Source organism: Ictalurus furcatus, chromosome 20 (assembly GCF_023375685.1).
Source record: "Ictalurus furcatus strain D&B chromosome 20, Billie_1.0, whole genome shotgun sequence".
In the NCBI taxonomy this organism is placed as follows: Eukaryota; Metazoa; Chordata; class Actinopteri; order Siluriformes; family Ictaluridae; genus Ictalurus; species Ictalurus furcatus.
The window spans coordinates 18,131,809-18,145,434 of NC_071274.1; the positions used below are offsets into that span (position 1 = coordinate 18,131,809).

Sequence of the window (13,626 nt, forward strand, 5' to 3'; positions counted from 1 at the left end):
AAATATTAAAGCAATATTTTTTTGTTTACAGAAACTCTGACTCTTCAGTTATTACCCATATATTATTTTATACCCGATTTAGAAAACCTAAATAGAAAATAAGAAGTTATTATTGTATTAGGATACAGCCTGAGCGTCAAGAAAACACACCAAACCGGAACCGGAAAAGACCTTATGGACTTCCTTTGTTTTGTCAGAAGCGCAGAAAAAACCAGGAAGATGGGACCGAAATCCTCAAAATGGATAGAGTTGTTGCTCATTTGTTTCTTTTATTCACGTAAGTCATCAAAAATGACGCCTTGCTTTTTTCACATTCGACACAATTTCTGTCGTAATTTATACATCAGCTTCTCTCGTGCTAACTTTCTTTGGAAATCCGCAGCCATGGCTGGTTAGCTGAGGGAGCGCTGGCTTCATTCCACTTACCATGTTTCCCTTAAGAACAGACATGTTTTAATAATAGGTTCTACTTGTCCATGCTTTTATGTCGAATTATTGATCATAACACCGTTTATATACGTGACTGTTGTTGTACAATAGCATAAAGAGTCCCAGAAATGCGTTGTACATGAGCTTGACAGAGTGCTGTGTCATTTCTTTCTATCTCAGATGTAAGCTGTAGCTCTGTGGAGCAGAAGATCTATGTGGTAGTGAACAAGACGACTCCTTGTGTTCGGCTTCTCAATGCCACCCATCAGATCGGATGTCAGTGTGAGTACAGTGCCAGTGACCGGGATAGGATCATCCAGATAACATGCTGTGAACCTATTTCTACAAACAGTTAACACCAAGTTAATATCTGACTGTTTTATTTAGTACAGGATGTCATGTGACATGAACACCTACTGTTATGTCTGACATAGTTCAGTGTGATGTTACTAGAGTCTAGGCGAACCCGCTGAAGCTTTCTTTCGCCTTACGGAGTCAAGTTTTCCCCTACGCTCGACCTTTCCTGCTAATAAAACTGTAAAGCAATAAAGTAGACTCACAGGTGATGTGTTAGATATGTAAGGAAGAAAACATAACATTGCGTGCTGGTGTAGGATATTGATCAACGATCGGGTGGTGTGATGCAACCTGATAAATCGGTTACTGGTCGAAAACGTAATACAGAGTGTCCTAAAAGTCTCCATACATAGGGGACTATGTATAGCAGCACCACGTCGGTTGTGCCTTCATCGTTGGTTGTTCATGGACATCCATTTCTCGGTCGGTCCTCAACACTTCCTGTCTTTTTGAATTTGTTAATAAGTTTGGGAACAGTGTCGTGCGTGATGTGTTCGCCGGGTTCCCTGGTAAAAGTCCATCGCAACCTTGCGACAGCTTCCTGATCCAGCCATGAGAATGATTTCAATTCGTTCTTCTTTTATCAAGAGCATTCTTAAAGGTTATCTGAAAAAAAAAAAGTTTACACACGCTCGTTCTTTATTTTTATGTTTTTCGCCCACATTGTAGAATAATAATAAAGTTATCAAAACTCTCGAATAACACAAAGGGAACTATGGGAATTATGTTGTGATAAAAAATCCAAATTAATTTAGTATTTTGGCATCTTTATAGTAAACACAGTTTTTGCCTAGAATTTCCATAAATGTATTCTTGGCATTTTCTCAACTGATTTCTTGAGGAATTTCCCTGAGATGCTTTTTAAACAGTATTAAAGGAGTTCCCATCTACGCTGGACACTTATTAGCTGATTTTGGAATATTTCGCTCCAAGTCATCCATTTAAAAAAAAAAAAAATTGTTTGCAAATAAAATTAGTTTTCTAATTAAAGAAATGAATATGTCGGCACGATAATATTTTTTCTTTACAACGATTTCAAACATTTAATCATACACCTTCAGATCAAAATGTTTTTAAGATCGTGAGAAACATTTCAGTCTCCAAAAGTGTCTCCAAACTTTTGACAGGGTGTGTGTGTGTGTGTGTGTGTATATATACATATAATGTGTATATATGTATGTATGTGTATATATGTGTGGGTATATGACATTTTGGTAAAAAGTGTTAATTTCCCCAATATATGGAGACTTTTGGGACACACTGTAGAAAGAAAATCTAGCTAAGACCTACAGTATATGTCTGTACAGGTTGTAGGATACGGGGGAGACGCTTTCGTAATGATCGTTAAAGAAGTTTTATAGTACAATATCCATCCATCCATCCATCCATCTTCTATACCGCTTATCCTCTTCAGGGTCACGGGGAAACCTGGAGCCTATCCCAGGGAGCATCGGGAACAAGGCGGGGATAGTAAAATATACAGTATGTATATTAATAAAACAAATGCAGTTAAAGGAAAATAATCAGTGATAGCATGGTGTGTTACTGGAGTTACTGTTACCACTTTGAAACAGCACATACCAGTGTTTTATTGCTCTTATTCCACACTGATTAATTGATTAATGACACTTCCTACTTTTTATCTATTTATAGTTCCATTTAACATTGTGGAAGGTTGTTGAGACAAGTTAGTTCCCGTTATCACTTATTTCATGGTACTGGTAAACAGTCATTCCCTCACTTAACTCACTTTTACTCTCTCAGGAAGTAAAAAAAAAACGCAGCTTGTCACGTTACTGAGAATGTGCAATGTGCTTCATCTGTCCTGAAGAATTTCCCATGGAGGAAAAACATACTGCCTGTTACAGACCAATGACACTGGAGACTCCTTCCATAAACATTAAATCAATAAAAAATAGAAGTATGTTTATTATTAGTTTTAGATTATGTAGAGCGTCTACCCTACATATCCCTGTGAGTTGTTACTATAGAAACGATAGCATAAACAATCAAAAAAAGCGCGTTCGTATAAATCTGGGATTTGACTTACGACTGGAACAGTCAGAGCTGATGTTAGAGAAAATGATTCCACCCCAGTGCAGATGCTGTAATAGTCTGCAAAACATTAATACTTGTGTGATTTGGCTGCCACTGTACATGAACAGCATTTATGTGACTAGACATAATGTTTCTTGTGTGTGTCTGTGTGCTCCAGCATCCATATCAGGAGACACAGGGGTTCTCCATGTGCTGGAGACGCCGGACGATCTGGACTGGATCACCGAAACGGGACCTCACGCTCCATACATGGTGCTCATGGAGACGCCTGCCTTCACCAGGTGCTGTTACCCATAAACACACACACTTTCTTTCTGTCTTCCTGTTCCTTTTTATGTCTGCTTTCATTTTGTTCCACAATGTCTTAGCTTGTTCTGTTCCCTTCCTTTTTCATTCTTTTTTATTCATTTGATTGGTTTTCTTTCCTTTCTTTCTATCCTTTTCTTTATTTTCATTACATTTTCTTTTCCTTCTCTTTGATTTCTTGCTTTCTTTTACATTTTCTTTCATTTTCATAAGTTTTATTTCCTTTTTTTTTATTCTTTTTTCTTCTTCTTTTCTTTCTTCCTTTTGGTGCTTCCTTCCTGTATTCTTTCTTGGTTTCTTTTCATTACATTATTTTCTTTCCTTCTCTTTGATTTCTTTCTTTCTTTTTTCATTTTCTTTCATTTTCATTCCTTTTATTTTTTCTTTCCGTTTTTTTTTACATTGTTTTTCTTCCTTCCTTCCTTTCTTGCATTTCTTTTCTTTCTCCTTCCTTCCTTCCTTCCCTTCCTGTGTTCATTCTTTCTTTCTTGCTTGCTTGCTTTACTCTTTTCTCTCTTCACCCCCCCCCCTTTTTTTCCAATTTCACTTTTTTCCTTCCTTCTTTTCCATCCACTCTTCATTTGTCCTCATCCCGTTGGTTAGTACTGAGCGTGTTCTCTCTCTCTCTCCATCTCTGCGTGCAGATCCACGATGATGAGGCTGAAGAACTCCACCCGGGTTGCAGGAGTGGCGGTCATTCACACAAGCACACCTCCAGATAAGGGGTTCTCTCCTCACACGTCGTGCCCCAACCAGAACACAGGTTTGTAAGCACAGGATTGTGTGTATGTGCGTATTGTCATTGAGATTATGTAAGCAACTTGTTTTTGTTCTTTTTTGAACGTGTCATTTTGTTCTTGATTGCTGTCAGGAGTGTACACTCAGAGCTACGGCCCAGAACTGGCCAACTGCAGCACTACAGTGTGGAACCCTCTGGGTAACGGCTTGTCCTATGAAGACTTCCCTTTCCCTATTTTCTCTCTCAAAGATGACAATGAAACGCAAGTCATTCGCAAGGTGGGTGTTTGTGCCAGGGCAACTTACAGGCATCCCATGATGTGGGAAGAGTTAAACAATTAAGGAGTATTTTTTTTTTTAACCTTGTACATGCTCTTTCTGAATCTCTTTTTATTTGGTATATGATGCACCACATTGATGCTGGAACACCACTATGTTATAAATTGTGTAGTGAGCATATATATAGTGAATACAAAGCCATTTGGGATTTGGCCTATATGTTTGGCAAAGGCTTACACTTAAACAAAAAAGACAAGTTGAAGATGAAAGGTCATTACATGGATTCAACGTTGCCTAAGAAATAAATTATTCGATTCTTTAAAAGATGGTTATGAGCAGATATTCTAGGCAAAAAATAGCCATATATTTATTGCAGTTTGTGCAGTAGTCTCTCTGTCTCTCTCTCTCTAGTGTTACGAGGATCACAACATGCGTGTGAATGGCAGTGCTCCTGAATATCCACTGTGTGCCATGCAGCTCTTCTCTCACATGCACGCAGTCACAGACACAGTGACCTGCATGCGACGCACGGACCTGCAGAACAGCTTCAGCATCAACCCAGGTACACACATACATATTTGGGGCAGTAGTGGCTCAATGTTTACAGCTCCAGGTTACTGATCAGAAGGTCAGGGGTTCAAGCCCTTAGCACCGCCAAGCTGCCACTGTTGGGCCCTTGAGCAAGGCCCTTAACCCTTTCTGCTCCAGGGGTGCCATATCGTGACTGACTTTGCGCTCTGACCCTAATTTCCTAACAAGCTGGGATATGCGTAGAAGTGTATTTCACTTTGCCTTAATGTATATGTGACAAACGAAGGTTTCTTCTTCTTCTTCTTCTACAGGTATAACATATGGCTCTCACTAAAGAACAACCTGTTGCCCAGACAAACAAGGTGTATTTACCTACACTGTTTCTGTTTCTCCTCCATCAGAGCAGCTGTGCGATCCCCTAATGGACTACAACGTGTGGGCGACCATACGACCTATTAACGCCACCGCCAAGGGACACAAGGCGAATGAGAGCATGGTCATTGCAGCAACCAGAGTGAGTGCGGAGATTGATGTGGAGATGAATATTTCTCTGTCTCCTATAGCTTATCTCTTTGGTCCACGTTGCACTGCCACAAACATACTGCTAAATTTAGTTTTGGCGTTTTTAGCTGTCAGAGTGTCATCGGTATTAACTTTGTATTTTGAAGAACCTTCAGTTTAATGTTTAAACAGTCAGAAAGGAGTTAAATGAGCCACCATTCTCCAAACCTAAAGAAATACTGACTCCTCCACCACCACTACTGCGACATGGCAATGGTCTTGTGGTTGTGTAGGGCCTTGTGACAGGGTTGCACTGTGTTCCTTAGTAGTAGACAAGCAAGCTTTGTTCTGGCTGTCTATACTACTCTTTGTCTTCTGAATGTATGTGTATACACTACCAGTCAAAATTTGGAGACTGAAATGTTTCTCATGATCTTAAAAACCTTTTGATCTGAAGGTGGATGATTAAATGTTTGAAATCAGTGTTGTAGCCAAGATATTCATTTCTTTCATTAGAAAACTAACATTTTATTTAAAAAAAAAAAAGGCTAAAAATATTCCAAAAAGCAGCCAATGACTACTTTTACATGGACAGCAGTAATCTAATTATTGACCTTACTCTGAGTAAGATAATAATGTGATTAAGGTGTTTACATGAGTCACTTTTAGAATACTCCTTTCATGTACCCGTTTTACGTATTATAGAATATAATTAGATTAACGGCACACATCATTACATCCCCACACCACGCCGTCCGACGTCCCTCCAGAATTTCACGTATCAACATACAGTTTGTCTTCGTTATGGTACCGTATACAGTTTTGGGTGTTTTTATTTAATTTTTTTACGAACGCTTTAAGTGCAGTTAATTATTTGTCATGCTATACGTGCTAATAGACAACTGCTTGAAGCCGTAGGCTGCGTCCCAAACCGCGTACTTACCGACTATATAGTAGCCCCCACTACAGGCCTATAGTAGGCAAGTATGCGGTTGGGGACGCAGCCGAACTCTCTTGTTCGCCGTAAAATGTTGAGCACTGCCCTGTGTGAATGTGTCCTGTCGCAAAATGCGGTGAAAACTCTCACACGACGTTAATAATGTGATTAAGGTGTTTACATGTCTGTAATACACGTCCATAATGCGACTAAAACAGGAATACTCCACGTCTTAATTCGATTAGTGCTTACTTCGAGTATGACCTTAATCGGATTAAGGTAATTAAAAATTGCTGTTTACATGGTAGTGTCTTAATCAAAGTATCGTCTTAATCGGGTTAAGAGTGGATTATTGTTGCCCATGTAAACGTACTGAATAAGTGTCCAGCGTAGGTGGGAACTCCTTTAATACTGTTTAAAAAGCATCTTGGGGAAATTCCTCAAGAAATCGGTTGAGCAAAATGTCAAGAATACATTTCTGGAAATTCTAAGGAAAAAGGGGGTCTACTTTGAAGATGCTAAAATATCAAATTATTTTTGATTCATTTGGGATTTTTTTTATCTCAACATAATTCCCATAGTTCCATTTGTGTTACTTCAGAGTTTTGATGACTTTATTATTATTCTAAACTGTGGGAAAATAAAAATAAAGAATGAGTGTGTCTAAACTTTTGACCGGTAGTGTATATCGCTTTGTTTTTCATTCTCTCTCTCTTTCACACTCAGTTGGACGGCCGATCCTTTTTCTATGACCTCGCTCCATCCGCAGAGGGAACAGTCTCGGGCATCGTGACGCTGTTGGCCGCCGCCGAGGCCCTCCGCTCTGTCACTCAAGTGGCGCCGCCCCCACGCAATATTTTCTTTGCCTTTTTCCAGGGGGTGAGTGTGTTTTTGCGTATGTGTGTCAGTGCCGTTACATTCTGTGTTGTGCAGAAAACTCTTCAGTATTTGATTCTTTCCCCACTCACTGTGTATCTTAGGAAACATTTGATTACATCGGTAGCTCCCGGATGGTGTACGATATGCAGAACAATAAATCAGTGATTGATTTTGACAACGTGCACTCGTTTCTGGAGATCGGGCAGGTTTGTGATGTGCCAACACACCTGCACATTCATTGCATACACACACACACACTCAGTAACTGTTGTGTTTGCAGGTGGGGCTGTGGAATAAACAGAGCCTATGGATGCATTCGGATCCCGTATCTCGGAGGAACGACACAGTGAATGAGGAGGTGGGTGACGAAAAGAGGCAGTGAAAAAAAAATCGAGCAAAAACAAGTGAAAAAGTTTCGCTGCCACAGTGTTCTTGTTTAACTCACCTGGCTCACTTCCATCTTTTCAAGGTTTCATCTCTGGTGGCCAATATCAAGTCTGCAGCCTCCATGTTGAATCTCTCATTGGACGAACCAAATGCCACTCAGGCCTTACCTCCCTCCTCCTTTCAGCGCTTCCTGAGAGCTCGGCCAATCCCGGGAGTTGTGCTGGCAGACCATCAATCCTCGTTTGTCAACAGGTAGGCCGATTTGTCAACAGATTTCACCAATCAAATACTCTTCAAATGTTTATAATATTTACCTTTTTTGTAGGTAAGTGTTCAAGATTTGCTTGAATGCTAAATAATAGTCCATTGAAACACTGATTTAATGACATTGTTTAGCTAAATGACACAATGTTGCTTATCCACATTAGTTGTGTTAATGTTGTGTTTAAACACATATGTCTTAAACATATAGGTACTTATGATATATATTTCAGGGCTCTATGGTGACAATTTCTTTTAGGAGCACTTGTGCTCCTAATTACAAAAATGTAGGAACACAGAAATTTTGGAGCATGGTTGTAGTTTGTTTGTTTGTTTGTTTGTTTATTCATTTTTTTTTTTTTTTTTAGAGATGGTAGCATTAATGTGCCACAATATAACACACAAGTAGGCATGAGAAAATTTGAGCCTGTCAATTATGACAGAATTTAGGAACATAGTGTGAGCCATGACACATTAATTTACCTTCTGATAAACTAAATTTAATATTTTCAGTTAATTTTACAGGATGTATACAAAAAAAATTCCACCTTGTAAACAAATACAATAAACCTCAATGTTCAGTGTTTGAAGTCTGCTCCTCTTAAATATATTTAAAGCTACACTATTAGACATTTTCCACTGTCATGGTTCTGGGCGATCCAGTTCTCGAACCGTTCTGTGTATATTGTATATATGTGTATATGTATGTGTGTGTATATTTATATATATAATATATATATAAAGATTATATCATGCAAGCATATAGATAGTTAATTTCCACTTACTGGAGTGTGTGGTTTAATCTCAAATATAATTCTTTTTGATATAACATACACTAGACAGTGCTGTTCAAATATATACATAGTGACTAGGAAGCCAGTTTAAAGAGACCTAAAAAAAATTACTGTCTGTAAAATAACATTTTGTATGATGTTTTTTATAAAATATTTCCTGCTCACGCATTTCTTCAAAGGGACAGTTTTCACCATATGTGCGTTACATGATACAAATGCAAAGCAAGTGTGTTGTTTAAGTAATTGTCAAGGAAAATTTTGAGGCAGGTTGACTCAAATTAGTTCTTGCATACGTTGTACATACTTCTTGACAGAAAGTTTTATGAAATGTTTTTGCCTATGTCATATAGGTATTATGAGAGTCTGTATGACACGTCAGAGTACCTGAACGTCAGCTATCCTCCCAACCTGAGCCCAGAGGAGCAGCTAGAGTATGAGACAGAGGCTGCCAAGGTACCATTACCTTAGTCAGATGTACAACTATGTCAAAAAATTTCACCACTCAAATACTCTTCAAATGTTTATAATATTTATCTTTTTGTAGGTAAGTGTTGAAGATCTGCTTGAATGTTAGATAAATGTCAGTACAACCATAGTGCATGTTCCTGTTCAATCGCAGTGGAGGCGTGCTTAGTATCTCTCTCTCTCTCTCTCAACTTTTTCTAGTCCCTGACTGAAGTGGCTACTCTGGTAGCTCGCTCACTGTATAAACAGGCTGGAGGGGAAGACGGCATGCTCAAAAACATCACTGCTGATACAAAGACTGTGAGTCACATGACTCACTGATTCACTCACATGATCACATGATCTGTTCCTCCAGCGACAGATCAAGTGATCTGTCGCTGGAGGAAGTGGAGGCACTGAGATCATATCTCTCTTTATTTCAGATGGCCAAGTTGCTGTATGGCTTTCTGGTTAAGTCCAATAACAGCTGGTTCCGTTCCCTGCTGCCCCGTGACTTGGTGTCAAGGGAGCGCAATCCCATATTAGGTTTGTTTGTTTGTAAGTTTATTTCCTGAATATACTTTCAAAATACACACTCTTGAATGCTCCCTCATTCATTCTTGCTCTTGTTGCTTCCATCCTCTGCAGAGTCAGGCCCTCCTCAGTACTACGTCAGCCTGTCGCAAAGCCAACCAAAAAGTGTGACCACCTTTGTGAAGTACATTCTGGCCAACATGACTGGCACTGCCACCCGCCTGAACCAGAGTCAGTGCCAGAATCCGAAAGACATTTCCGGCGAGAGCAAAGATGTACGTCTTCATCTAGTCAAATGAATACACTTGAGTACACTGAAGCTGTCAGAATCTTGCAAGTTTCATTGTCTGTGCACACGTTTATATCAATGTGATGAGGGGAACACCCTATATGAATATAGGAAAATAGAGCATCACAGTGGCCCTTCTAAGTCCCACAAAATGGGGGGGGGTGGGAATGAGTGTTTGGGTCATATTTAATAATGTGTTGTAATTAGTTTAATAGTGTAGCATTTCTGGCATGACACAAATATGTCTCTGAAGTCATTAAACCACAAATATAAGAGCCAGATTATGCATAATGAACTCCAGACACCTGTTAAATTTGTGGTTTAATAAGAATAATGACATCCTTGCTTTGTTTCAGAGGAATATGTTAAAGGAATTACAATGTTTTTAATATAGGGGAAAAAATATGATAACTGCAAAGTATCAGAATTTGGTAATCTATCAACGCATGAACACTCAGCATTCTGATAAACTCTGAATGTACATGCATCAGTAAATAAGTGGATTTCTTTCTTACAAACATTTGCTGCTGTTTTGCAATTTGTCTGCAAAGTCACTAAAGACAAAGGAGATGTTATACTTCTTCCTGGGCATCTCGTTTTTATCCAGTTATACTAGCACTCGTTCACAGAATTCAGTGATGTACAATTACAATCAAAATGATTCAACCCCCATTGCAAATCAGGTTTATTGTCAAAACTTACAGACTTTCAGCAGTTTGCCATGAACAAATCAAACAAAAACAATTGAAAAAGTTCAACACAATGAATGTTTCAAGTGATTTCCTCAAATTTAACTGAAAATGCAACTTATAATGACTTTTCCAGTATTAAAATTATTTTGTCTGTAAATTTTCACAGTAAACCTGATTTGCTGTGGGGGTTGAATAATTTTGATTGCAACTGTACGTGCACTGGAGGACCTGACTATTAAGCAATAATCCAGTATAAATTGTTTTTCCGAATCATATGCTGTATAAAGGGCCACCTAATTTAGATAACGGTCATATTATTACCATGTGGGTAAAGACATTTGCTCAGTGTTAAACTGTACTGAGAATTTCTCTCTTGCTGTTCTCTCAGCTGTACTCATACGATTGGGTGTCTGGCCCTGCGTCAGAGAACCACACAACAGGGGAACCTTTTTGTGTGCGCGCACCTGTGCGCCTGGCAAAAGCAGAGTCCCCCGCCTTCGAGCTGCGGCAGTATGGTTCCAGGGAGTACTCCACATGGACAGAGTCACGCTGGAAGAACATCGGAGCTCGTATCTTTCTAGTCGCAAGTCCACAATTACAGGTAATGCGTTGAATCCAATATAGAGGAAAACGATAGTCATAATTGAAATAAGATTTGTTGTGTAGCTCTGTACACCCCCAACATCTGTGTTGTTTCTATGCAAACTGTCAAACTTTAAGGTCCCCCCCCCTTCATCTTGTCTCACAGATGCTGACTCTAGGGGTGGGCATAGCTGTTTTGCTGGTGTCTCTAGTGGTGACGTACTTCATCAGCTCAAAGGCAGACATTTTGTTCAGTTCTACCCATGATGCCCCAAGCACCACCTATTGAACACATTTATACTCAGCTCTCAGAAGATCTCACACTCATACATTCATACAGACTTTATTACCACTATCCAGTCTCCAGCATTAATTTATAACTCAGTACCACTGTTCAGTCTCTGGCATTACAACGTCATACGCAGACGTCTAAGCATCAACCTGTCATTGTGCAAAGGACTTTCTTACAGGAATGTTTACTCATATGCAGACCTGGGTTCCTGAAATAACATTAATCCAAGCTGGTAGAGGAAATACACGATAATATTTAAAGACCTTAACTAGACCTGGTCTCACTGGACTAAACTCAACGTTTTAAGGCCAGGTTTACAGGCTGTACAGAAAATGTGGGTAGGAGGAAGATGTGCATAATTTCCATTGTTCCTTTTTTTTTTTAAACTGCAGAATTTTCATTTGTGCTTACTGTACTCTGGGACTAATCTGAAGATTTTTTTTTATGTATAAATAGTGCTTATGGAATTTGTGTGTATATGAATATTAAAGAAGTGGTTTGTAATTTTTAAAGCCCTCTGCTGTCTGTAAGGTAAATAATTTGCAATTAAAAAACGATTAGCCCTGTGCCCAAATGACCTCACTCATATGTTGAAGCTACTGTTGTATGACCTGCAAGTTGCCTTTTTAAGGAAAATTTTCAGAAGGTTTGCTTCAAATAGTGAAAGAGCTCATTTCTGGGCCAGAAATCGGAAAGGAACAGACTAATCAGATCTATTACATCATTACAATATTGTGAATCACACGTTTTGTAAATGGCCTTTGAGCTTTTATGGTTATTACAGGTTTAGAACTGTTTTTAAAAATTACCAACTACATCTTTAGTGTGTGTGTGTGTGTGTGTGTGTGTGTGTGTATGTATGTAAGTGTGTGTGTTTGTGTGTGTGTGTGAAAGAAAATGAGGAGTGAGATAACTGATGAGTATTATGAATATGATTGCATTAGTCTGTATGATTATTTGTCTATCTGTAAGCAGTATGTGCAATAGTTGTACCAGAATCCACTGAACTTTCTGTGTAAGGTCTCATAAAGAGACTCCATTATTTCCTGTCCAGTCTGAAAGACTACTTGTAAACTCTAAAGATTGCTAGGGGAAAGACATAGTTTTTTTCGTCTTCTGTAACTACAAATCTCTGCAGTTACCAGAATTACATATTAAACAGTTTGAGAACACTGAGCAATCAAATTAATAGTTGAGGAAATTAATTTAATTTAATTTCTGGTGTGTTTTTTTTTCTGTGAGAATGAGAGTAGAATTGATGCCTTGATTACTGAATAAACCTGGATTATCTGACCAAGCTTCCATGTAGTATTATTTCATTTGAAAATTTTTAATTACTTTAAAAGACTAATTTGTTTATATTTTGAGAAATAGAACCAATTTCATTTAGAAAATGTAAAATGCATTAGAAAATATTGTGGGTGGGTACAAACAAAAATAATAACTGCATGTGGAAGTGTTCAAAATTCCACTGGGAGTGGGATTTAAAAAGTCTCCCTTTGCCACACACACACAGACCTCTAAGGTCTAACTACATAAATGAGTTTTGTTGGTGCAACATTTTATATAATATTTTTCTAACAAGATTGTCATTGGTTATGTTATTATAAAAAGGAACATTGAATCACTGAAGAAAAATGGTCATTTTGCTAGAGTATGTTTTACCATTTCAGTAAACGCTCCTCATTGTCAGAGTCGCAGTGGATGTGAAGCCTATCCTGGGAACACTGGGTATGAGTTGGAAATACAGCCTGGATGAGACAATAGTCCAGCACAGGGCACCATGTACACAGACTTAGTTTCATTTTGCTCTAGTTTTAATTTACTTAGTGCAGTTTATTTTTGCAATCCACTGGCATTGTTTTGGGACAACGGTAGGAAACCTCCGCAGAAAGTAACACAAGCTCAGGATTGAACCCTGGACCTTGGGGCTGTGAAGCAACAATGCTTTCCACTGAACCACAGCTCATGTTCCTTCTTTCCAGAAAGGAATTAGAAGATATTTTGTTGCAACCCAGAATACAGACAGCTTAAGATCTAGCCATATAGTTAAATCAGGCCCTTAACGCCAAAACATACACTGAACTATTTTAAATCAAATATCAGTTCAAAGCTACATAATGTTACATTATTTTGCACCCAAATAGAGCACTGCCAATTCTTAAATATGACTGTAACTTTGTATACTTTGGGCAACCTTTGTAGTAATATTTTGAAATACAATTTTGATCCATCCATCCATCCGATAGAGTTCTAGACTGGAACACTGCTGCCTTGGGTTCGAATCCTGGGTGAAGTGTCCCTGTCCACATCGTTGTAAGAGCCATTTTAAAAAA

General features: G+C 38.6%; 1 protein-coding gene across 1 annotated transcript; it reads left to right on the plus strand.

The window, feature by feature from the left end:
* Nucleotides 1–181: 181 nt before the first annotated feature.
* ncstn (nicastrin) lies at nt 182–12,583 on the plus strand. The gene is made up of 17 exons (XM_053652121.1): nt 182–277; nt 610–711; nt 3,002–3,125; nt 3,795–3,913; nt 4,022–4,167; nt 4,579–4,729; nt 5,100–5,212; nt 6,863–7,015; nt 7,117–7,221; nt 7,296–7,373; nt 7,485–7,654; nt 8,808–8,910; nt 9,124–9,222; nt 9,345–9,447; nt 9,550–9,710; nt 10,805–11,017; nt 11,165–12,583. The coding sequence occupies exons 1-17, from the start codon at nt 220–222 to the stop codon at nt 11,285–11,287; spliced, it is 2,121 nt and encodes a 706-aa protein (XP_053508096.1). The 5' UTR covers nt 182–219; the 3' UTR covers nt 11,288–12,583.
* The last annotated feature ends 1,043 nt before the right edge of the window (nt 12,584–13,626 follow it).